Raw genomic sequence first — 27,269 nt, 5'->3', positions numbered from 1 at the left:
GTGGTGACAAAGAACCACCCCAACGTGATGTAAGATGAAGTCACCATAATTTAACTGCGTCTTGTGCAGCATAATGAAATCAAACAAAATTTTACTTAATTTCTGAGTTCAAACTGCATACTCGTCCCACCCTAGGAAATATTCCTCCCCTTATTGACCAATAAATTAAGTGCTGAAAGAAAGAAGCAGCTATCAGTCATGTTCGATTATCTTAAAATGAAATACAAGGAATTTTAATTCTCGTTGTGCCAGTGTTGTCAATGGTGTATTTTTTTTATTTTGTTTAGAAATAAGTGAGGTTATCCTTGTACGTTAAGTAATTCCTTTGGGGTGAAGCATGGCACTTACATATTGCCTCGTGATACATTTATACAGTATTTTTTAATTATAAAATTATAACACTTTTGCTACAATTTTTGTGTCCGAAGTTACAAATGAAATGAAACTATCATAATTTGCACCCCTTCGAATAAAATGGTTTTTAATGGGAATCTTTCATGCTTTTTTCCTGTTTTCTTAAAATTTCAAATTTCGCACTTTCAGCGTTTCCGATTCCTAGCCTAAATTTTCTGATCAATAGACTATTCGCCAATAACTTGGTTTAAATTAACTGAATTCCCGCTGTATGTTCACCAAATGAAGAGTTGTGACGCTATTGATGACGATCCATCCGTGATGGATCGTTAAGCTCGGCTCATAGTGTTCTTCAGGGGAGTGTATTATGTGTCTGCAGCGGGTTTGTTACGTCCCTTCATTTTTATGTCCATAATCAGACACCGATATTGCTAAAATTCGAAATCGTCATGTAGTGGACAGTGTTGCATTTTAAAGATCTTATATTCCTAAATAATTTTCTACGTGTTTTCGGTGAAGAGGACATTTTGTATAGTCGTGTTGGTCATTCTTTGTACCATCTTCAACAAGTTGAATATCAACGAGGTAAAAAGAAAAAGAACAGTAGTTGCATACACTCAGACTATAAAGCTGTATTAAAGAAATTTATTACAACTATGTCACTTCGAAGAACTTGGCTCATGTCAGTGACATTACATTATTGTTAGAGGATCAAATATTACATCTATTGGTATTCACCATATTTTGCCCACTCATTGATCCGTTTTCTTGTGGAGCAATGTTATGAGACTTATGCCTATAAGCTATACGTAGCGAATAAATAAAGAGCTGAGAGTTAGGGAATGATGTCGCAGCTGCAGGCGAGGCCGCCGTCCCCCTGCTTGCACAGCACGTGGCACAGCGCGTCCCAGTCTTCCTCCGTCTCCGCCGCCTCAAACGTCACCACTGACTTCGCCATTGTTCTCAGCATGGTGTCTTGCTTCTTACATTCGCTACAGCCATAAACCTGAAACATTTCAGCAGTTACATTTCTAATCTACGTGACATTTCTTGAGAATTAATGAGTAAGCCATTGTAAGAACGGAGTTAAAAAAGCACTGTACTAAAGAGTAGTTTAAAATTACTCGAAGAAAAAACTGACCAACTTCGAAAAATATTTGTATTTTCTATCAAATGTTACGGTGAACTGTTCCCATTATTTTTCTATGAAAATCCGAGCTTTCGATATGTCTACCACTGTCTTCGTTAAGAAGCCAACTGACTGTTAAAGAAGTAACTGAATCACACAGATGTAAATTAAGTAGTAATAGCCACTGCGAACAGAGAGTACTTTGGTGCCAACAATGAAAATTCTTCCAATATGGTTTTGTTGCCATCACGGCAGATACCTTGTCAGTCCAAAAAGTTTCAGGATTGGATCAATAAAAAAATAGACAAAAGTTGAGATGGTGGTTTTAAGGTTTCAGGTGTAATACATTGTCTTTCTCCACTTGAGCAGAACGTAAACAACGTTCATTCAACCACGTAAACTGTGAGAAAAGTACTTCTCCGTGATGTTGTTTAAGGGGGAGGGGTGAGGAGGGGATGTTCATGAAATTGACCGAAAACTTCAGTTTTCAATTTATTATCAATTTATTAGTAGAACTCATAGACAATAAGTTCCCATAGTTTCATTGATGAAATCGTGTCCGAAGTGCCTGAAAAATAATTAAATGTGTGACGCAGTCTTGCTGCCACGCCCATTGTTTGAAGCAAAACTTCATTACTGGCTCGGTTTACAACGATTCCGTGGGCTACTTTTAAGTAAACCTGCGCAGGATACATCTAGAAGGCTGTGAATCCTGAACGTCTAAGATCGCTTGTTCATACAAATGAGCCTCTAAATTCACTCACATGGAAACGGTGCCCTAAAAACACGTTTTCATCTGCTACTGTTGTAGAATTGCAACATATGATGAGCAACAGATTTGCGTCATTTCTATGCAGCTGAAAAGTCATTGAAAACCTGGCAAAGGAGAGAAGGTAGGAAACAACGAACCAGAAAGGAAGCATTGAAGGGAAAGAGAACTTTGAGTACAAATCCGGGGCCTTCTCAAGAGGTGACACAATAAAAAACGTTAGATTGAACTTTAATTTGCATTCCCTGAAAGCTATGGTTTTTGAAGTTTATGTACCTTTTACTCAGAATCTATGAAGGCTATAATTACGAAATTTTATGCACTTATTTCCATAAACCCAATAAATGTTGTCTCAAGAGTACGTTTTGAAATTATGAGTCAAAGATGAGACATGGAGCGAAGTGCTTGGAAATTTGCATGCATTTTATATTACACTCACAGAATTATAATTAAAAATTATTAAAAGTCTCCTAGTGGGTATATTCAAGAACCTCTTGGAATATCTTACTATATGCAAAGAGACTAAACAGAGAAAATTTGTAGAACTCTCTTGAATAGTTTCTGAGAAAAAGGTACATATATTATTATCTGAAAATAAAATTTTTAAATTGCATAAAAAGTTAAAAATATATAATTAAGGAACTTAACAGTAAATGTGTTAAATTCATGTTACACATCCAACAAAGTTTCATTTCTGTTCATTTTGCTATAGGTACGTACTGATAACACCATGTCTCAACAAGCGTGATGGTTTTTTTTCAGAAAAGTATTGTCCGATTTTTGTATTTCAATCTAGCCTCGGCAGACGTCCTCACATGGCTGATTTTGTTTGAGAGTCAAGGTGTGGGGGACAAACTTCTCACACACTTTTCTTTTCTTCAAAATATTCTGAATACTGTCTTGACCACTTAATTTATGGACAGATGTTGCGCTATTGGAGTGTGTGACACAACGACGCTGACATACTGGGCCGCACGTGCAAATGTCTGCTGAGCGGTCGACTGCACTTACGTTGTATACAGTTGTTAGTTCAAGCTGCGACCGTATTACTGCGCTGACGTCGCTTAAACGCCCGGAGAGAAACTAGTCTCCAAACTTTTTGGACGAACAGTGTACTGTGCTCCTAGTGATTTGGTATCAAATGCTCGCTTTCATGCGTTGCTAAATGCGTATCCCGTATCTCTGTTAATACTGTTGACACACATTCTAATATGCCACAGCCTCTTCGATGAAGAGCCACAATAGTTCGAAGCGTGCCCCAGAAACAGTGTCTGCTCGTACAAGATCCTGTGCTTATTCGTAATGCTGTGTTCTGTAGTAACAATTTTTTTTTACATTTCTGTACTCGATGTGCTGCCGGTGTTCATAGTGCGCTGGGAAACGGCCCAACTGTTACATTCATATCGAACACCTCGAACTCTAAGGCCACGAATATTTGTCAAAGGATGCTGAGCTACTTTTGAAAAATAGGATGCTGCTGAAAATAAATTAACGAATAAGGACAAAATAATGTTCGGTCAGATACGCATTCTACCCCACGCTTCAAACTACTGAGACTCAATCATCAAAAAGGCTAAGGAAACTATAACGTGCATCAACAAGTTTAATAGGAATACCACATATGCGGTCAGCAATATGTAGAAGAGAGCACTTAATACTGAGAGACTACCTAAGAGATCATCCCTTATCTGTATTGTGATGGAAACAAAAGACGTTTCATCATTGGTGGCAATGCAATCTCTCGCTACAGTGCGCACTACTACACATGTACGATTCCGTTACTTATTTGTCAATCAGTTGCTTTCCTGATGATGATAATGGTGGACACTATCGAAAGCTTGAATTTTTGTGCAGAATTAACACGAAAAGTACCATTTAATACAACATGTCTGTCCTGAAATGCTCCATGGGTATATTAAATTGAGTATTAAATTGAAATTATATCTTTTACTCTCTGTTTTGTGGAAAAAGGCGTGAATAGTGAGAAATTCTACAAGATGTATGACAAAAAAGCAGTGTAACAAATTATCGACTGCTCTCGTACACTGAAACTGGAGAAATTACGAAATGCAATAGAGTTTATTTTCGAAACTATTTTTTGTTTATCACCTGTTCCATATGATTAGAAAGGTATTCTTCCCATTATATTGAAGTTCTCCTGTAAGCTACGTAAGTAAGAAAGTAATAAAGAAGAAAAGTTATTTATTTACCACACTGTAAGAAAAGTCGCATAAATCAAATCTATAACTGAAATCAAATAATGATAAAATTCTAAATAAAAAAATATTTGAGGGGAGGAAACGATCTAGTCCAATAAATTGAGAGTAGGAGTGTGAGAAAGGCAGTTCGAGGTACCTGAATGTTGATATTATTTGGAAGGGCAAACGTTTTTGAGAGAGCGGCACAAAACGTCAGAGGAGATTCGCTTTGTTCCACAGGAACTTTCACTTTTCGTAGAGAGAAAGAGAAGACTGAAAAATAGTTAATAAATATATAGCGCAACCAATATTATTTGCTGCTGTGTTTTAAATAAACAAAAAAATGGAACAGAGTATAGCGGTAAGTTGAAAAAGAGTTTCTGGCGGTCATCGTTCTTCTACAGTCATAGTGACTGACTTAAAAATACCGGGTGATCAAAAAGTCAGTATAAATTTTAAAACTTAATAAACCACGGAATAATGTAGATAGAGAGGTAAAAATTGACACATATGCTTGGAATGACATGGGGTTTTATTAGAACTTAAAAAAAACCAAGTTAACAAAATGTCCGACAGATGGCGCTGGACAGCAAAACTGCTACCGTGACGGGTGAGATGTACGCCGATATGTTACAGAATCGTATCATCCCCAGCCTGGCTGATAAAACACCTGCTGGAACGTACGATGTTCATGCAGGTTGGCGCTCCTCCCCATATTGCTAGACACGTGAAAGATCTCTTCCGCGCTTCGTTTGATGATAATCGTATGCTCAGCCACCACCTTCGTCATGTTTGGCCTCCCAGATTCCCAGACCTCAGTCCGTGTGATTATTGGGTTAGGGGTTACCTCAAGTCACAAGTGTATTGTGAACGACCGACATCTCTAGGGATACTGAAAAACAACATCGGACGCCAGTGCCTCACCATAACTCCGGACATGCTTTACAGTGCTGTTCACAACATTATTCCTCGACTACAGCTATTGTTGAGGAATAATGGTGGACATATTGAGCATTTACTGTAAAGAACATCATCTTTCCTTTGTCTTACTCTGTTACGCTAATTATTGCTATTTTGATAAGATGATGCGCCATCTGTCGGACATTTTTTGAAATTTTGTATTTTTTTTTGGTTCTAATAAAACTGTGGTGTCGTCGCCAGATACCACACTTGCTAGGTGGTAGCCTTTAAATCGGCCGCGGTCCCTTAGTATACGTCGGACCCGCGTGTCGTCACTATCAGTGATTGCAGACCGAGCGCCGCCACACGGCAGGTCTAGTCTAGAGAGATACCCTAGCACTCGCCCCAGTTGTACAGCGGACTTCACTGTCTACATACGCTCTCATTTACAGAGACAACAGTTCAGTATAGCCTTCAGCTACGTCATTTGCTACGACCTAGCAAGGCGCCATATTCTGTTACTATAAGAACCATCTTCAAGAATTTATTCTGAACATATAAAATTGTGAATCATGTCCCGTCATGAGCGGCGTTCATCATTAATGGATTAAAGTTAAGTATCAAACTAATTATGTCCGCTTTCTGAATTCTCATTCCTTGTCATGTTCCAGACCTCACTTCAGTACAGTTCTTCCCTCCTCACGCCAGCCTGCGTAAGCTAAATCGCGTGCATTTCGGCCTCCACTCCTAAGACGGTGTTGGCTCTTCTGCTAACACAAAAAAACCATGTCATTCCAAGCATATCTGTCAATTTGTACCTCTCTATCTACATTATTCCGTGATTTATTCAGTTTTCAAATTTATACTGACTTTTTGATCACCCGGTATATCCTGTGCGAGTAATCAGGTGAGGTACGTTTTTAGGAAATGTACGAATGCTCGGAGTTTATCGAATGTAGGCAGATTACAATAATGGAAAGCTATTGTATGAGACGATACTAGTAACTGTTTAAAAATCATTAAACCCGAACTTGAAATAGTAAGGCAAATATCATATAGATATACATTGAGATAAGGTTCGTTTATAGTTTTTATATGTGAAAAGACGTTATAATAAAGGTGAGAGGTAACAAAAAGAGAACTATTAGAACAAGAACGCGGTAAGAATGCGGCCTATAGCTCATGAAGTGAAATCCACACTTTGTGGAGGTGAAACGAAACTCGGTGAGTACAATGACAAACAGTAACCGGCCTAATGGTCCACATTAATATTCTGGAGGAGGCAGATTGTAATCTAGATACAGCTATATCTGAGTCACGCTTTCTCTAAAATTTTGGGACAGTTCATTTCACAAATCCACGGTCAGGACACTTTCACCACAATTCTTGAACGGAGGTAACTCATCATATCCAATGGCCTTACTGCAGAGCAGATTATGACAGTTGCATGTGACTTATCCTCACATGAATCAAAGTAATAGGAAATTTGTGGTTTGCTGGGGGAAAACAACATGGAAAGTAACAGATTAGCTGAATGAAACAGTTGTACGTGAGCAAATTCAGTCTTCTCTTTTGAAATTTCCTGAGACTCTTTATTTGGCTGCACTGAATTTAGTCATGTAGTTATATAGAGGTCATTTAAATTCTGTCTTACACTCCTCAAAAATTCTATTAAAATATGCCACAAACTACTCAAAATTACATTACGATTTACTTAACCGAAGAACTTGAAAATCAAAATGCAGGTTGATCTTCAAAATAATTTACTGATTCTACTTAGAATGATGATTCTACCGTTTGGTTATTAATACGCTGATCGAAACATTTCTGTACTTGAAGTCCAAGAAGCACATTGTACTAGTTCAACAAATCTTCTCTTCAGGATACAGTTTATTCACTTCAGCCCATATTAAACAAAAAATGGCTCTGAGCAGTATGCGACTTAACATCTGAGGTCATCAGTCCCCTAGAACTTAGAACTACTTAAACTTAACTAACTTAAGGACATCACACACAGCCATGCCCGAGGCAGGAGTCGAACCTGCGACCGTAGCGGTCGTGCGGTTCCAGACTGAAGCGCCTAGAACCGCTCGGCCACAGTGGCTGGCCCAAATTAATCATTATTATCCATTCTCTAAGAGCTTAATACGTCATGCGGACGTACAATAACACGAATGCTTGACATGAAACAAAAATTCCCTGCATTTTCTTCAGTGCAAGACGTATTTGTTTGTCTTTAAAATCACGCTTAAGAAGAAATATCCCCTGAACCAGTAAGAAAGTTGTCACGGTGCCGCATGTATACAACCTCGAAAGAATTTTCAGATTGAAATTACTTGGTTCATTAAAAGCCACAATTAAACAATATACTGAATTTAAAGAGCGGTGAAATTATTAAGAAATGTTTTTTAATGTAGCTGTGAAAGCAAGTTGATCTGATCAATAAGTGTACCGTGATACGCCTAATAAATATCTTCTGGCCTTATGACAACATACACTTATGAGCACTTGAATTATAGACAGTTGCTATGTTAGAGAGAGTAAGCTTCTTCCGCCACGGAGAATGAATTAGTCTGACTTGTCAAGCTACTGAGATGTCTGCACGATGGTCGAGCTCAGAAGAGGCAGGACGTACGATATGAGCCCATTAGTTGGCGGTCAAATCATGGCTGCCCTGGGTAAGTCAGGGTGCATGCTTTGGACTGTTCTCGAGCCATTCTTCTTGAGTGTACTGGGGGTACCTCGATTCGGGAAAAGCTAACGCCCATAGTCAGCTTTCATGATCAACACTACGTTGATGATGGAGTTTCACCGCCGACTATCACTTATCATTTCAGCGGATTGACGGGACACATTTGCAGCGCGGTTAGAGGCACCATGTCACTGGCTGCGCGGCCCCACCCGCCGTAGGTTCGAGACCTCCCTTGGGCATGGGTGTGTGTGTTGTTCTTACTATAAGTTAGTTTAAGTTAGTTTAAATAGTGTGTAAGTCTAGGGACCGTTGACCTCAGCAGTTTGGCCTCTTAGAAATTCACACACATTTAGCGAGACTCATTGCAGCACATTGCCTCCAATTCAGCGCTGGATGCGAACTACCTGCGAGCAGCCAAATGATCGAGAAACACTTCCCCTTATGATGTACAGAAGTCACAGCCCCATCATTATACATCGGCTCTCCGCATGTCACTGAGCACAGAGATTAAAACTTACGCTGGAACACGAAGACTGCAATCCCGAAGCATGGAGAAAGTTCTCCTGTGCGGATGAATCGCGTTAAAAGCCGATGACAGGCTGCGAGTACATCGGAAACCGCATGAGGTGATGCCTGCTTACTGGTTAGGCTGCTTATTGGTTAGACTGGTGGCAAAACGAGGTGACGGAGTGGTTAAGACAATGTATTCGCATTGAAGAGGAGAATGTTTCATATCCCCATCAAGTCTTGCATAGTTTCTCTCTATTAAAGTGAATCCTGGGATGGTTCGTTTCCCTTCTCTTGTCCCATTTTAGCTTGTGGTCCGTCCTTTATCAACTCATCTATCGTCGAAATGGCTCTAAACCTTGATATTCTTCCCTTTTTTCAGCAAGCTGCGCAGGAGTAATTCTTGCGTGGAAGATGCTTACCTGGGAAGTTATGGGATACCTACTGACCTGCTATCGTCTGTTACAAGCGGGCGGTGCAGAGATGTATTGTTCGATCAAGTGCAAGTGTTTGTTCGCCTTCAGTAAGTGACCCGTACATTTAACAAAACAGTGTATCATTCCATAACTCCAGAGTTGTGTTAGAATGGGTTGAGGAATCCGAAAGCACTTGTGTGGCCACGTGCTTATCACGAACAAGCACAACACTTCAATACTAATGCTAGACTGGTAGCATGATTCCTTGTTTCAGGAATGCATGAATCGATTCTTTTTATGCTGTGTCCTACATAAAAGTCGGAGTCGAAAGAAGAATTAACCGGAACTTCAGAAATGCTAATCACTATAGCATATCGCTGCCGACCCGCACGCGCCAGGTAATGTGGTGTGACCCCATAACCGAGTTCCAGGAACAAAGGAGCGCAAAGGAGTTGTAGCAGAAGAGCTTTTGTAGACATACCATCACAGGTGAGGTAGAATTGGAATTGCTTTTTTTGACTGTACAGGTATGTGGTAGTTTGTGGACTATCTAGGCTTCTTGGCTCTAACTCATGTATATCAACAATCAATAAATGTATTATGACTCAATTTCATTGAAACTTTCTATTTCTCTTCCTGAGGTTCAACCATGTATTAATATTCAGATAAATAAATTCTTTCAGATACCGTATTAAAACAGCGGACGCATCCGTACATATATTGGAAGGGCAGATTAGTTTTACTTACAGCATTTCATAATTGACATATGGTTTTGGAAAGCGTCATGGAAGATACAGAATATGGTGATGCATTGACACAAGAGTAACGCCATTATCAGCGCAATACTAGGTGACTTTCTCATTTAGTGATGTAGTACATTCCATAATTCCTAATGTAACTTTTACATTATTACTAACTTTTGCCACGAAAGTGTAGAAAGTGTTGAAGTCGAAAAATCGTAGAGATCAGTTGGAGTAAACGTATGGCGTAGCTTGGAAGTGGTAGGCACTGAGATAATTATTCCTGGACACTTGCGTTGTAAAAGATAGAGGAAGTTTTTTATATTAATATCAATGTCGTTGATTTAACATTTTTACTCGTAAGACAGGGCACTGTCTCCTTAAAAAAAAGTGTGCGTAAAACTTACACTGAGGTGATAAAAGTCATAAGATGGCGATTTGCACATACACAGGTGGCGGTAGTATTGTGTACACAAGGTACAAAAGGGCAATACCTTGGCAGAACTGTAGTTTGTATTCGGGTGATTCACGTGAAAAGGTTTCCGACGTGATTGTGGGAGCACGACGGAAATTAACAGATTTCGAATGCGGAATGGTAGTTGGATCTAGACGCTTGGGACATTCCATTTGGGACATCGTTAGGGAATTCAATATTCTGCGAGCCTCAGTGTCAAGAGTGTGTCGACAGTACCAAATTTCAGACAATACGTCTCATCACGGACAACGCAATGGCCGAGGGGCGTCACTTAACGACAGAGAGCAACGGCATTTGCGTAGAGTGGTCAGTGCCAACAGACAAGCAACACTGCGTGAAATAACTGCAGAAATAAATGTGAGACATACAACGTACGTATCCATAAGGACAGTGCAGTGAAATTTGGCATTTAAGCACACGACCAACGCGAGTGCCTTTGCTAACAGCTCGACATCGCCTGAAATGCCTCTCCTTGGCTCATTACCATTTCGATTAGACCCTTGTGTGGCACAGACCCCACGAACTCATGGATCCAGGTTCTTAACAAGTCATTGTGCAAACTCGTGGTGGCTTCGTAATTGTGTGGGTTGTGTTTACATGGATTGTACTGGATCCTTTGGGCCAACTGAATCGATCATTGACTGGATGTGGTTATGTTCGGTTACTTGGAGACAATTTGCAGACATTCACGGACCTCATGTTCGCCGGCCAGTGTGGCCGTGCGGTTCTAGGCGCTTCAGTCTGGAACCGCGTGACCACTACGGTCGCAGGTTCGAATACTGCCTCGGGCATGGATGTGTGTGATGTCCTTAGGTTAGGTTTAAGTAGTTCTAAGTTCTAGGGGACTGATGACCACAGATGTTAAGTCCCATAGTGCTCAGAGCCATTTGAACCATTTTTTGAACCTCATGTTCCCAAACAAAGATGGTATTTTTCTGGACGACAATGAGCAATGTTACCGGGACACAATGGTTTGGATTGGTCGAAGAAAATTCTGCACAGTTCGAGCTAAAGATTTGGCCACACAGATCGTCCGACATGAATGCCACCGAACATTTCGGGACATAATCGAGACCTCAGTTCGTGACACCGGCAGCTCTTTCGCAATTGTGGACGGCTATAGAGACAGCATGACTGAATATTTCTTCAGGTGACCTCCAACGACTAATGGAGTCCATGACACATCGAGCTGCTGCACTACGAAGGGTAAAAGGAGATCCGACACGGTATTAAAATGTATCCCATGACTTTTGTCACCTCAGTGTAAAGCGGACCATTAAGGCATATATCGTACTGGTAACAGTGTGGGGACTTGGAGAGCTGAATGAACTGACCGTGACATTCTGCAACGAACAGAAGGCGTCACAGACGGCTGTCCAGTTGGCGGCGGGCCGCGGGATCTGCTGCCTACAGCGACACAACGGGTAGCCCAAACCGTTTTGGCAGAGCGTAGGGCACACAGTGTTGCGCGGCCTGACGCCACTCTGCTTGTCCGTGGCCCTGTGCGTGAGGTTGGGCGGCACGGCAGCCTCGAAGAGAGAGACGCAAGAGTCAGCGCCCAGCCCGTTGATGCAGAGGTCTACGTAGGTGCGGCGCTCGCTCAGCAGCTGCGGGGGCAGCGCCACTGCCGACAGCGCGCCCGCCGCCACCACCATGCATGTCAGCCTCAATGCCGCCTGCATGCTCTGCAACAAACAGAAGTCATCACAGCTACACACTTCTGCATCTCTTGTGCAACCACCGTTGTCGTGGCAAATTGTTTGGTGTCCCCCGAAACATGTATACCCACAACATTCGTGAGTATTGCTCATCAGTCTGGGACCCACCCAGATAGCTGTGCATCTTAAATCGCCCTCTTCCGAGACGTGAAGTCGGGGCGGACCAGGCTCGAATCTGCTTGGTGACAAGAGTTCAGATGTGTGTGAAATCTTATAGGACTTAACTGCTAAGCTTACACACTACTTAACCTAAATTATCCTAAGGACAAACACACACACCGATGCCCGAGGGAGGACTCGAACCTCCGCCGGGACCAGCCGCACAGTCCATGACTGCAGCGCCTTAGACCGCTCGGTGCCGACAAGCCTGGAAGTGGTTTACGGGCAGTTCCACACTAGGTGAATAACGAGCTTGTGCCCACGTTACACCTTAGATAAACGCTACACAAACATCAGAAAACTCTCTCAAACTTACACATGGACTTGACTCTACACGCAGAAAGGTGGAGTATACTGATTGCGTACTTGAGGAGGGGGCTGGGGGTGGTAGAAGGGGCAAATAGAAGACAGATGACCTTAAACCTTCTTGAACTGATAATCAATATCAATCTGAGACCCTTACCACGTCAAATTAATAAAGGAGATACACAATATCCACCGGAGAACGAAACGTTTCGTCACGGAATCGCTTAGTTGGTGCCTGAGCGGCAGACGCTACGAGAAAAGTGTCATGAATCATGGAGAGGTTTACTATTGAGTTTCCAAGAGAGTCCGTTCTGGGAAGAGTCGGACAACATATTCCGCGCTGACCAGTTGCAGCTGTAGCGGCGCATCGAAAGCTAAGTACTAATTAATTGTTTGTGTATAGTGGTTTATTTAGGAACTTTAGTAGGCTTCAACCGGAGTTTTTTGTGTTTTCTAGGAAATAATTTCAGAAGAACCTTTTGGGAACTGTTTTCAGCTTCGTTACTGTGTCATTAGACGTTTGATTCTCTTCCTGTATTAGTCTTTTGTTATATTCACATTTGTTGTTTATTAATACTGTCAATAATAGTAGTTACTTCCCTTGTAGAGTAAGTTTGTGATTATTGTAGTCAGGTTTTGAAAGTCTTCTTATTGTAGTAGCGGAACTTAGAAAAAGTAAAATTTTACCATTAGTGAGAAGTGTGGGCTGTGCCGTAGGTTAGTGAGTAGTGGATTGCGGTGTGAGACTTGTTTGAAGTACACTCCTGGAAATGGAAGTAAGAACACCGTGAATTCATTGTCCCAGGAAGGGGAAACTTTATTCACACATTCCTGGGGTCAGATACATCACATGATCACACTGACAGAACCACAGGCACATAGACACAGGCAACACAGCATGCACAATGTCGGCACTAGTACAGTGTATATCCACCTTTCGCAGCAATGCAGGCTGCTATTCTCCCATGGAGACGATCGTAGAGATGCTGGATGTAGTCCTGTGGAACGGCTTGCCATGCCATTTCCACCTGGCACCTCAGTTGGACCAGCGTTTGTGCTGGACGTGCAGACCGCGTGAGACGACGCTTCATCCAGTCCCAAACATGCTCAAAGGGGGACAGATCCGGAGATCTTGCTGGCCAGGGTAGTTGACTTACACTTTCTAGAGCACGTTGGGTAGCACGGGATACATGCGGACGTGCATTGTCCTGTTGGAACAGCAAGTCGCCTTGCCGGTCTAGGAATGGTAGAACGATGGGTTCGATGACGGTTTGGATGTACCGTGCACTATTCAGTGTCCCCTCGACGATCACCAGAGGTGTACGGCCAGTGTAGGAGATCGCTCCCCACACCATGATGCCGGGTGTTGGCCCTGTGTGCCTCAGTCGTATGCAGTCCTGATTGTGGCGCTCACCTGCACGGCGCCAAACACGCATACGACCATCATTGGCACCAAGGCAGAAGCGACTCTCATCGCTGAAGACGACACGTCTCCATTCGTCCCTCCATTCACGCCTGTCGCGACACCACTGGAGGCGGGCTGCACGATGCTGGGGCGTGAGCGGAAGACGGCCTAACGGTGTGCGGGACCGTAGCCCAGCTTCATGGAGACGGCTGCGAATTATCCTCGCCGATACCCCAGGAGCAACAGTGTCCCTAATTTGCTGGGAAGTGGCGGTGCGGTCCCCTACGGCACTGCGTAGGATCCTACGGTCTTGGCGTGCATCCGTGCGTCGCTGCGGTCCGGTCCCAGGTCGCCGGGCACGTGCACCTTCCGCCGACCACTGGCAACATCGATGTACTGTGGAGACCTCACGCCCCACGTGTTGAGCAATTCGGCGGTACGTCCACCCGGCCTCCCGCATGCCCACTATGCGCCCTCGCTCAAAGTCCGTCAACTGCACATACGGTTCACGTCCACGCTATCGCGGCATGCTACCAGTGTTAAAGACTGCGATGGAGCTCCGTATGCCACGGCAAACTGGCTGACACTGACGGCGGCGGTGCACAAATGCTGCGCAGCTAGCGCCATTCGACGGCCAACACCGTGGTTCCTGGTGTGTCCGCTGTGCCGTGCGTGTGATCATTGCTTGTACAGCCCTCTCGCAGTGTCCGGAGCAAGTATGGTGGGTCTGACACACCGGTGTCAATGTGTTCTTTTTTCCATTTCCAGGAGTGTATCTTCACTGCGGGGAATGCAGTGGGGAAGCCAGTGGGCATTCTGGTGAGATCCTCTCCTGGAACTGCAGGTTATGTAGCAAGAGTAAGTTGATAGAGGAGCAGGAGCGTAAAATCTGTGCCCTTCAGGTGCAGTTGAAAAATGCACAGGAGGAGCTAGATAGGATGAGGAGGGAGAAGGGGGTTGGGGAATGGGAGCTGGCTGTTGGCAAGAGAGCTGCTAGGAGAAGAATATTTTCAGATAGTTTTACTATTTGTGTTTACAATAGATATGACCAACTGTCAGTCTAGTGGAGAGGAATCTCTACTAGCTTTAGATGTAGGAAGTATGCAGCAGACCTCAGTAGTTACGGTGGCTAAAACAGTTGCAAAGTCGAAGAGGAAGAAGAAGGTTCTGCTGTTAGGTAGTTCTCATGGCAGAGGTGTAGGCCAGCAGTTGCAGGAAGTGCTGGGGAGTGAGTACCAGGTCACCACCATTGTGAAGCCTAATGCAGGATTGGCTCAGGTGACTGTTAACATAGGGGGGGGGGGGGGTCTATGTAGGAATTTTACTAAAGAGGATCAGGTAGTGATTGTGGGTGGGGCTGGTAATAGTATTGATAGGGATGGGGAATATGACATAGATGGTGACCTGGAAAAGATAGCCTCTCAGACTGGCAACACGAATGTGCGTTTCGTGGAACTGTTTCAGCGTCACGATCGGCCTCATCTTAATACAACCGTCAGGCGTAATAACATGAGACTTGGAGGTGCGCTGATGACAGAAAGCATGGGTCACATTTCAGTGGTGTCAGTGGAGTCTATCAGCAGGACGGGTTTCACTAGACATGGCCTGCACCTCAACAGGTATCGGAAGGGGAGGTTGGCAAAACTTTAGGTGGGGTTGGTGGGATCACTCATGGGAAAATTCCTGCAGTAGTGGGTGCTAGAGCTGCACCTTTTTTAGATTGAAGTCAGCTGATAGGTATTCCTGCTTAAGGGAAGTCTCTCTAACAAAGGAACCACTTTTGACAAAGCTTAGGTATCCGAGTAATGAGGGAGTTAGTATATTTCATCAAAATATACACGATATTAGAGATGAAGTTAGTGAACTGCTTATAGATGTTGACTCTGAAATTATTGGTATATCTGAACACTTCTTAATTAAGGAGATAATTCAGAGACTTCCTTTAACAGGATACAGGTTGGCTGGCAGCTTTTCGAGGAGCTCATTACGGTGTGGGGGAGTAGCCATGTATGTGAAAAACGGCATTCCATTTGAGTCAATTGATGTTTCAAAGTACTGCACTGAAAAGGTGTTTGAATGTTGTGCAGGTGTGGTTAAATTTAACGGAGCTAAACTTCTAAATGTTGTTATTTATAGATCCCCAGACTCCGATTTCACAACATTTTTGCTAAAGCTAGAGGAGGTCCTTGGTTCACTTTATAGGAAATACAAAAGGTTAGATATATGTGATGACTTCAATATTAATTGTATAAGTGATTGTGCAAGGAAAAGGATGCTGGTAGACCTCCTTAATTCATATAATCTTATGCAAACCGTATTCTTTCCAACGAGAGTGCAAGGGAACAGTAGAACAACCATAGACAACATTCCTCATTACTACAAGGGCATTCTGTTAGCAAAAAGGTGAATGCCCTTTCAGATCATGATGCACAAATTTTAACTCTAAAAGATTTTTGTGCTGCAACACGAGTTAAATATAGTTATCAGCTGTTTAGGAAAGCTGAGACTTTTGTAAACCGTATCAAGCAACAAGAGTGGCAAAATGTTTATAGCTCTGATACAGTAGACGATAAATATAATGCTTGTCTCAAGACTTTTCTCATGCTCTTTGAGAGTTGCTTTCCTTTGGAACGTTCAAAACAGGGTACCAGCACCAACAGGCAGCCTGGGTGGCTGACTAGAGGGATAAGAATATCTTGTAGAACAAAGTGGCAATTATGTCAAAACGTTAGAAACAGTTAAATATAAATGCAGCAGCCTATTACAAACAGTATTGTAAGGTGCTTAAAAATGTTACTAGGAAGGCAAAAAGTATGTGGTATGCAGATAGAATAGCTAAGTATCAGGATAAAATTAAAACCATATGGTAAGTCGTAAAGGAAGTGGCTGATCTGCAGAGACAGGTAGAGTATATAGAATCAGTGCGTAGTGGGAATGTCCGTGTTACTGATAAGTGGCATATATGTACAGTTTTTAATAATCACTTTCTGAATATAGCAGGTGAACTAAGTAGAAAGCTAGTCCCAACAGGTAATCATATAGCGCTCTTAGAAAAAAGTGTTCCGAGACTGTTACCTGAAATGCTCCTCCATGATAATGACAAGAGAGAGATTGAGTTAATAATTAAATCACTAAAGACCAAGAACTCTGATGGATATGACGGGGTATCTAGCAGAATACTGAAGTATTGTTCTATGTATGTTAGCCCAGTACTTAGCCATATCTGTAACTTTTCCTTTAGGAGTGGTCGGTGTCCTGACCGATTAAAGTACTCGGTAGTGAAGGCACTTCATAAAAAGGGAGACATTGATAATGATGATAATTTTAGACCTATTTCTATGCCATCGGTGTTTGCTAAAGTTGTCGAGAAGGTTGTATATACAAGGTTACTGGAGCATTTAAATTCACATAATTTGCTGTCAAATGTTCAGTTTGGTTTTAGAAATGGTTTAACAACTGAAAATACTATATTCTCTTTTCTCTTTGTGGTTTTGGACGGATTAAATAAAAGGTTGCGAACGCTAGGTGTTTTCTTTGATTTAACGAAAGCTTTTGACTGTGTTGACCACAAAATATTACTGCAGAAGTTGGACCATTATGGAGTAAGGGGAGTAGCTTACAATTGGTTCGCCTCTTACTTTAAGAACAGAAAGCAGAAGGTAATTCTCCGCAATATTGAGAGTGGTAATGATGTTCTGTCCCAATGGGCCACTGTTAATTGGGGCGTTCCCCAAGGGTCGGTGCTGGGACCACTGATTTTCTTATTTATATAAATGATGTGCCTTCTAGTATTACAGGTGATTCAAAAATATTTCTGTTTGCTGATGACACAAGTCTGATAGTGAAGGATCTTGTGTGTAATATTGAAACAGTAACAAATGATGTAGTTCATGAAATAAGTTCGTGACTTGTGGAAATTAATTTGATGCTAAATCACAGTAAGACTCAGTTTTTACAGTTTCAAACTCACAGTTCAACAAGAACCGATATTTTGATCAGACAGAATGGGCATATTATAAGCGAGACGGAACAGTTCAAGTTCCTAGGCGTTCGGATAGATAGTAAGCTGTTGTGGAAAGCCCATGTCCAGGATCTTGTTCAGAAACTAAATGCTGCTTTATTTACCATTAGAACAGTATCAGAAATAAGTGACACTTCAACACGAAACGTAGTCTACTTCGCATACTTTCATACGCTTATTTTTTGGGGTAATTCTTCTGATTCAGAAAGGGTATTTTTGGCTCAAAAACGGGCTGTTCGAGCTATATGTGGTGTAAGTTCGATAACCTCTTGTCGACCCCTATTCAATGGTCTGGGAATGCTGACATTGCCCTCACATTGTTAGCAATATTAGCCTATTTCCAAGAGTTAGCAGCTTTCACTCAGTTAATACTAGGCAGAAATCAAATCTGCATGTGGAATGCACTTCCTTGACTCTTGTGCAGAAAGGATTGCAGTATTCTGCTGTATCAATTTTTAATAAGCTACCACAAGAACTCAAAAATCTTGGCAGTAGCCCAAACTCTTTTAAGTCTAAACTGAAGAGTTTCCTCGTGGCTCACTCCTTCTATTCTGTCGAGGAGCTCCTGGAAGAGATAAAAAATTAAGCAAATTCCAGTGTCACATTGTTGATTTTCTTTATTTGAACTTACGACTTGTCACCTGAATATGTTTTTTTATATTTCATTTTATCTGTTTCTAATACCGTGTTATAATTTCATGTATTGACTCGTTCCATGACCATGGAGACTTCTCCTTAATTTGGCCCCACGGAACAATAAATAAATAAATAAATAAATAAATAAAAATATTACTTTCACCCACATACGTGTCGCGTAATAACCATACCGAGAAAACTCGAGAAATTAGAGGTGGCAGGGGGAAAATACAGGGAGTGAAAGGCTATTTGCAATTTGTACAGAAACAATATGGTAGTTATAAGAGTCGAGGGGCACGAAAGGGAAGTAGTGGTTGGGAAAGGGAGTGAGACAGGCTTGTAGCCTATCCCAGATGTTATTCAATCTGTAATTGAGCAAGCAGTAAAGGAAACAAAAGAAAAATTCGGAGTTGGAATTATAATCCATAGAGAAGAAATAAAAACTCTGAGCTTCACCTTCCCGGGTTCGATTCCCGGCAGGGTCAGGGATTTTCTCTGCCTCGTGATGACGGGGTGTTGTGTGATGTCCTTAGGTTAGTTAGGATAAAGTAGTTCTAAGTTCTAGGGGACTGATGACCATAGATGTTAAGTCCTATAGTGCTCAGAGCCATTTGAACCATTTTTTGAGGTTCGCCGATGGCATTGTAATTCTGTCAGAGACAGCAAAAGACCTGGACGAGCAGCCGAACGGAATGGCCGTGTCTTGAAAGGAGAATATAAGATGAACATCAACAATAGCAAAACGAGAATAATGGAATTTGGTCGAATAAAATCGGGTGATGCTGTAGGAATTAGATTAGGAAATGAGACGCTTAAAGTGGTAAATGAGTTTCGCTATTTGGGGAGCAAAATACCTGATGATGGTCGAAGTAGAGAGGATATAAAATGTAGACTGGCAATGGCAAGGAAATCGTTTCTGAAGAAGAGAAATTTGTTAACATCGAGTATAGATTTAAGTTTCAGGTAGTCGTCTGTGAAAGTATTTGTATGGAGAGCAACAATGTATGGAAGTAAAACGTGGACGATAAATAGTTTGGCCAAGAAGAGAGTAGAATGCTGAAGATTAGATGGGTAGATCACATAACTCTTGAGGAGGTATTGAATAGAATTGGAGAGAAGAGGAATTTGTGGTACAACTTGACTAGAAGAAGGTATCGGTTGGTAGGACATGTTCTGAGGCATCAATGGATCACCAATTTAGTATTGCAGGGCAGCGTGAAGGGTAAAAATTGTAGAGGGAGACCAAGAGATGAATACACTAAACAGATTCAGAAGGATGTAGGTTGCAGTAGGTACTGGGAGATGAAGAACCTTGCACAGGATAGATTATCATGGAGAGCTGCATCAAACCAGTCTCTGGACTGAAGACCACGACAACAACAGAGGTTTCATGACAATCATCTTTCCCATACGTCATTCACGAATGGAACAGAGAAGGGAGGTCAGTGAGTGGTGCCAGAACTACCCTTCACCACGCACCATTAGGTGACTTGCGAAGGATAGACGTAGATGTAGACGGCGAGTACAGACTACTGTGAGAAAACCTATGAAGTCCTTTCCCTGCGTAGTCTATGCCGTGGCATCTAAACCGAGGTTGTCAAGGAGTGTGTCGACGCGAGCCACTCTGACAAAAGGTATCGTCAACGACATTTAACTAGCGAGGGGAAAGTAGGTTATGACTTACAGATGATGATCATTCAACTGTGCGTCCGTATCCTGAGTTAAATGTTCCATATCAAGAGGCAGACTGGGATGTTGTTTATAGAGATTCATTCATAGGAAGGGAACGTTAAGCTTTTTCTATCCCCTTGCGATTATTCGTGTGTGCTACATCGGTATATAACTTTTACCTGCAAACGGAGTATCAGGTGACAGAAGACTGCATAATTGGCAGTGATGTAGGATATGGACGTGTAATTTGCCTGAGAAGAAATTTATGGCACATATGGACTGAAAAAAAGGAATCAGTTGATAAGACACATCCTGATGCATCATGAAAATTTCAGTTTGGTCACGGAGAGAAGTGGTTTCAATGGGGGAAGGCTCTAAAGTTTGTAGAGGGAGACCAAAGCACGATTCCACTAAGCAGGTTCCAGTGGGTGAGGCTGCAGTAGTTACAGCAAGAAGAAGAAGTTTGCACGGGATAGACTAGCGAGGAATAAAGACAACTTTTTTTTTTACAACTCCGAGTATAAGTTAAGATTAAAAATCCAAAGCATTTGTTTTAATTTCCGGTTAGTCATGCGCGCACCTTTAACCTACTTAAAGTTTGTATATTTGGAAAAAAATTAAAGTGGACTGTGATGAGCGTATCATCGCCAAATGGAGACACCGAAAAAGCTTGCGCAGTGACAAAACACTACACTCATATTCTGGAGAAAGTCGGTTCAAACCCTCGTCCAACCATCCAGCTTTCGGTTTTCCATGGCTTCCCTAAATCACTTAAGGCGAATTGTGGTATAGTTGTTTTGATAGGCCACGAACGATTTCGTTCCCGAAACTGAATCTATGCGTCGTCTCTAATGACATGTGGTGGACGGGATGTTATACACTAAGTATCCTCCTTTCCTTCGATTGCGGCCATGAGTCACAACGCGAGACGGTGTTTAACTAACTTTCAGCAGAATAAATACTTTGCTTGTTTTCAGAAAGACAACACCGGTTAACTATTTTCACTCCAATAGAAATACCGTTACTGACAGGCTTATGAAGCCACTATGACTGGAAATTATGCTATCCGAATTTGTGCTCTGAATCAGAGAAATAGCGGAGTTCATTTTGAGGTATTGCCTACCACTTTGCTAGAATTCCAACACACGCTAAAGTAATGCTCACTTGGGATGGAGTGTAAGAGATCATTTCTCAACCGTGGCTAGCAGATGAATTTCAATAAACGACATGTGTGATGCCATGTCAAAATACCAAGCAGTATTTGTGTGAAATTTTATTGGAGAATTTAGTCTCAGCCGCCTTGAGAAATCGTAAGTACACGAACTTTAATGTAACTCATGTCGTCGATGATATTAAAATTTCTAGAAAAGGATTTGTGAGCTTTGAGCTTTCCCTAACCAACTTCTCAGATAAGTTTAATGCGGTTAATATTCAACGAATTTATGGAACACAGATCAAATGAAATTCATTATGATTATTCTTAAGCGATATTAAAACACACCTGTGACCAGTTGATTCACTATAAAATACCACGTCTGGAGAGAAGAAATGAACCATGATGTGGTGGATCTGGCCACCAGTAACTCTGAAACATACTTTAGTTTTATGTAACAATAACAGAAACCAGTAAAGCTCAAGCCACTGTCCTTTTAAGAGAATTATTCCGCCATCGCCCTGTTTCTTACTTTTTATTTTTATTTGCACACATTTTTGTGGTTGGCAGGAGAGCCAACACCGTGTTACTAGAGGAGGCCGAAATGCACGCGTTTTAGCTCACGCAGGCTGGCGTGAGGTCTGGAACAGGACAAGGAAATTAGAATTTAGAAAAAACGGACGTAGCTGGTGGAATACTTAACTTTAATCCATTAATGATGAACGTCGCTCTTGGCGGTACATAGTTCACAATATCAGTAGTAGCTGATAATGGCGCCTTGCTAGGTCGTAGCAAATGACGTAGCTGAAGGCTATGCTAAACTATCTTCTCGGCAATTGAGAACGTAAGTACGCAGTGAACCATCGCTAGCAAAGTCGGCTGTACAACTGGGCGAGTGCTAGGAAGTCTTTCTAGACCTGCCGTGTGGCGGCGCTCGGTCTGCAATCACTGATAGTGGCGACACGCGGGTCCGACGTATACTACCGGACCGCGGCCGATTTAAAGGCTACCACCTAGCAAGTGTGGTGTCTGGCGATGACACCACACACATCAAAAAGAGTTTTGCATCACCTCGTTTCCGAGAGTTCCGGAACCTATACAGAAAATTGGAATAGAGATCAACATAAACATCAGTTCCATCCTTTTTATTGCTCATGAAAACTACACATTGCATGTTGTACCACCATACAACGAGACCTTCAGAAGTGTTGGTCCAGATTGCTGTATACAACGGTACCTCTAATACCCAGTAGCACATCCTCTTGCACTGATGCATGCCTGTATTCGTTGTGGCATACTATCTACAAGTTAATCAAGATACTGTTGGTCCAGATTGTGCCACTCCTCATTGGAGATTCGGCGAAGATCCCTCAGAGTGGTTGGTGGGTCATGTCATCCATAAACAGCCCTTTTCAATCTATTGCAGGCATGTTCGATAGGGTTCATGTCTGGAGAACATGCTGGTCACTCTAGTCGAGCGATGTCGTTATCTTGAAGGAAGTCATTCACAATATGTGCACAATGGGGGTGCGAATTGTCATCCATGCCTTGCTAGTATGCTGCCGACGTGGATACACTATTGGTAGGAGTATGGAATTCACGTATCATACAGCCACTATGGCGACTTCCATGACCACCAGCGGCGTACGTCGGCTCCACATAACGCCACCCCAAAACAGCAGGGAACCTCCACTTTGCTACTCTCCCTGGCGTTCAGCCTGACTGGGTTGCTTCCAAACACATCTCCAACGATTGGTTAAAGGTATATGCGACACTCATTGGTGAAGAGAACGTGATGCCAGACCTGAGCGGTCCATTCGGCATGTTGTTAGCCCCATCTGTACCGCGCTGCAGGGTGTCGTGGTTGTAAAGATGGACCTCGCCATGGACGTCGTGTGTGAAGTTGCGAATCATGCAGCCTATTGTGCACAGTTTGAGTCGTAACACGACGTCCTGTGTGCACGAAAAGCAGTTTTCAACATGGTGGCGTTGCTGTCAGTGTTCCTCCGAGCCATAACCCATAGGTAGCTGTCATCCACTGCAATAGTAGCCCTTGGGCGGCCTGAGAGAGGCATGTCATCTACAGTACCTGTCTCTGTATCTCTTCCATGAAAAACCAACATCGCTTTGGTTCACTCCGAGTCGCCTGGACACTTCTCTTGTTGATAGCCCTTCCTGACACAAAGCAACAATGCGGACGCGATCGAACCGCGGTATTGACCGTCTAGGCATGGTTGAACTACTACAACCAACACGAGCCGTGTACCTCCTTCCTGGTGGAATGACTGGAACTGATCGGCTGTCAGCCCCCCTCCGTATTTACATCTTTTGGCGGGTTTAGTGACATCAGTCAAAGAGACTGTGTCTGTGACACAATATACACAGTCAACGTCTATCTTCAGGAGTTCTGGGAACTGGGGTGTTGCAAAACGTTTTTTGATGTGCGTATATCTTTCTGTGCAAGCTCTTATTTCCTTTATTTTCTTATGAAGATCGTTTCTGCCTCTGTTGATCGGTGACAACAAAATGTTTTCGCTTTCGGAGGAGAAAGTTGGTGGCTGAAATTTCGTGAGAAGATTCTGCCGCAACGAGAAGCGCTTTTGTTTTGGTAATGTCCATCCCAAATCCTGTATCATTTCCGTGACACTCTCTCCCCTCTTTCTTGACAACACAAAACGCGCTGCCCTTCTTTGAACTTTCTCGATATACTCTGTTAATTCTATCTAATAAGGATCCCTGATCGCGCAGTAGTACTTCAATACAGAATGGACAAGCGTGGTATAGGTAGTCTCTTTAGTAAATCTTTTGCGTCTTCTAAGTGTTCTGGCAGTGAAAGTAGTCTTTGTTTTGCCTTCCCCAGAACTTTTTCTATGTATTCTGTCAAATTTAAGTTGTTAGTGAAAGTAATTACTAGATATTTAGCTGAATTAGATTTGACAGATTTATCGTGTAAGCGATGTTTAACGGATTCCTTTTGGCGCTCGTGTGGATGACCTCACACTTTTCATTATTTAGGGTCAAATGACAATTTTCACACCATACGGATGTCTTATCTCAAACATTTGGCAATTGATTTTCATCTTCTGATGAATTTACTAGACGATAAACGACAACATCATCTGCAGATAACCTCAGATTCCTGCTCATATTGTGTCTTAAATCGTTTATATAGAGAAGGAACAACAGACGACCTATAATACTACATTGGAGAAATTTCAGACAGTAAAATTTCGCTTTAACAGGAGTTCCATCTCAAAGACTGTATGCATTCGATTTTTTTACAGTTAAGAGTTAATCTTCTCTGAAAGCCACATACTATTATTTTGACTACACTGTTAGCTATGTTATTTACATTACTTTCCACATCTTTCACGATAATATTTCTGTCATCTGCATAATATTTGTGCCATCTGTTATGTTTAGTGGCAAATCGTTGATATATATCAAGTAAAGCAATGGACCCAAAACACTACACTGTTGCACCTCCCACCTTACATGACTCCAGTCAGATTCTAGTCTCTTCTCTGTTTCTTTACACTGGAGGACAGAATTGTGCTTCCCGCTTTCCAGGTATGAAGTGAAAGATTGTTGAGATTTTAATCTAATCCCTTAGTGTTCTAACTTATTCAGATGCATTGCTTGGCCCAGGCAGTCATGTTCTTTTGTTAAATCAAAGAAAGTAGCTACTGTCCTCAACTTATAGTTTAGCTCTAATTGTACCTCACACATACAAGAATAACTTGTATTTTCTGTAGGTTCCTCTTTCGAGAAACATAACTGCGAGCCTGAGAGAAACTTATGGGTACCGAGATGTGCTATTACTCTCATGTACATTGCTTACTCAAAAACTTTTGGAAACACTCGTAACAACGAAACTGGTCGGTAATTATATGCCTTCTCTCTATACGAAATATTTTAAATAAAGAGTATTTCTGCCTATCAACGAACTGACCTCACATAAAAGAAACATTTCACAAGTGACTGAGTCTAGAACTAGTGTATGGTGCAGTGATCTGCATAATAGTACTTGAAATCTCATCATACCGTTAATGATATAATAATTTAATCATTTCCATCTTTGCTTGTTTTCTGCAGCTGTATGTTATGTAGCCTTTTCGGAACACCAGCTTAAAGTGCTCTGCATATTTACCGGTACCAATCAAAATTTTATTTAACTTGTCGACTGTCAACACAGATTGCTTAATAAATACCTTGCACAATTCTGACAGATCACTAATAACTTCAGTCTCATGCAAGAGTGTTGGGCACTACACTCTGCCCTGATACCTCTTTTACAGTTTATCAGATGGTTGTAGTTTTATTCTGAGAGCCGTTTAACCTCTTGGCGTAATGCGTTGTTTTAGCCGGTCTCGTGACATTACACAGCACTTTGAGGTGAAAATGAAATGTTGTGTGGTGAGGGCCTCCTTGCGGGTAGACCCGATCGCCTTGTGCAAGTCTTTTGAGGTGACACCACTTCGGCGACTTGCGCGTCGATGAGGATAAAATGATGATTATAAAGACGACTCGAACACCCAGGCCCTGAGTGGAGAAAATCTGCAACCCAGTCGGTAATCGAAACTTGGCCCCCCCGGTATGAAAAGCTGGCGCGGTGACCACGTTTTTTTAATTATAAAAGAATTGTGAAGAGTTGAGTGGTCTGTTCTGGGCTGGGCAGGGGTGGAAAGGCGAGGCCTGGCCACGACGCCTTCCCCTTCCCATTCATGAATCACTCCCCTCTCGTTCTTTTTTTTTTTTACCGCGAACAGGGTAAGTAAACAAAACATCTTTATTTGTACAAGCATAAATACAACAGAAATGCCATCCTTCCGACGGAATCATTACACTCTAACAAGGCGAGCAAAAGCCTTTATTAACAATGTGTCGGAAAAGACTTGCAGGCAACTGCCCGGCAGATGGAACGTGGAGGCAGAGTGTAGAGTTGGGGGAATGACCAGCTTGCTCTGGTATAGAGCATAAAAGCAAGGAGGTGCGTGTCAATGAGCCTACTCCACTGTGGATTGCGATACAGTAAGTAGCGCGGAGAGTCTCAGATGCCCGCAGAAGGGGGGGGGGGGGGGGGGGAGTGTCGTCCGCGTATGGCAACATCCAGCTGAGCGGGGGTGATGTAAAGATCGCGTGTAGGTAATTGGCGAAGAAGCCGAGTAGCGCGGTTCATGCTCGACTTCACTGTGGGCGCTTTGTCAGTACTGCTAGAAGTCAAGGCATGGTTTGTCGCCATCATTATACATGTAGATGATCGTCCACCCCTTGACCCACACAATAGCATGATTTTTGGTGGCTGGAAATTAAGTATCTTCAGGATGGATAAAAGTCCATGGGTCAACATAATCCGTGAGGTAACAGGAAACTAACTGTCGACCAAGTTTCCAGACATCACTGGTGGCCGCACAAGTCAGTTGGTGGACATCGTCATCCATGAGGTGGCAAATTGAGCAAAGCTGGAAGTCCATTAGTCCGATGGCGTGAAGACGTTGATTTATGGCGAAATTTCCACATGGGACGTGGTACCATATTGCCCGGACGTTGGAGGGAAAGAAAAGCTGGTGGATATGACGCCAAACCGTGGGCCACCGCGTGATGGATGTCTAAGTTCGACATTGTTGCTGGATATGTAACGAAGCAGTGGGGTTTAAAATTCTGTAGGTCGAGGAGAAGGCGTTTTAGGTAAGTGTGTGTGAGCATACGCACGACACCGAAAACTGTGCTGTCGCGAAGTGAGACCAGAAAGGTGGCTCCTCAGATTCCTGTTGAGTGGCTCCAGGTTTATGGCACAGAGAAGGGTCGAAAGTGGGGAACCTTGCCTTATGGAACGCCGTATCGTACTGGTCCCGCCACACGGCCATTGACCTGAATCAGCGATTCGGCGGTGCCGTACAGGCCCCGGGTGACATATACAAGGTGTTTCAAAAACGACCGGTATATTTGAAACGGCAATACAATCTAAACGAGCAGCGATAGAAATACACCGTTTGTTGCAACATGCTTGGGACAACAGT

The 27,269-nt window shown here is 42.6% G+C and overlaps 1 protein-coding gene across 1 annotated transcript in view; it reads right to left on the bottom strand.

The window, feature by feature from the left end:
• Window positions 1-960: 960 nt before the first annotated feature.
• Window positions 961-27,269, bottom strand: part of LOC126298889 (uncharacterized) — a 315,469-nt gene continuing 289,160 nt past the window's right edge. The window contains exons 3-4 of the mRNA XM_049990423.1: window positions 11,515-11,865; window positions 961-1,360 (exon numbers count right to left, since the gene is read on the bottom strand). Of these exons, the coding sequence (XP_049846380.1) occupies window positions 1,190-1,360; window positions 11,515-11,862 (519 nt within the window). The 5' untranslated portion in view covers window positions 11,863-11,865 and the 3' untranslated portion in view covers window positions 961-1,189. The remainder of the gene's footprint in view (window positions 1,361-11,514; window positions 11,866-27,269) is intronic.

The sequence above is a fragment of the Schistocerca gregaria genome, chromosome X (genome assembly GCF_023897955.1).
Source record: "Schistocerca gregaria isolate iqSchGreg1 chromosome X, iqSchGreg1.2, whole genome shotgun sequence".
Taxonomy (NCBI): domain Eukaryota; kingdom Metazoa; phylum Arthropoda; class Insecta; order Orthoptera; family Acrididae; genus Schistocerca; species Schistocerca gregaria.
The sequence above is the reverse complement of the archived record's forward strand: the minus strand, read 5'-3'. Positions and strand labels throughout refer to the sequence as shown.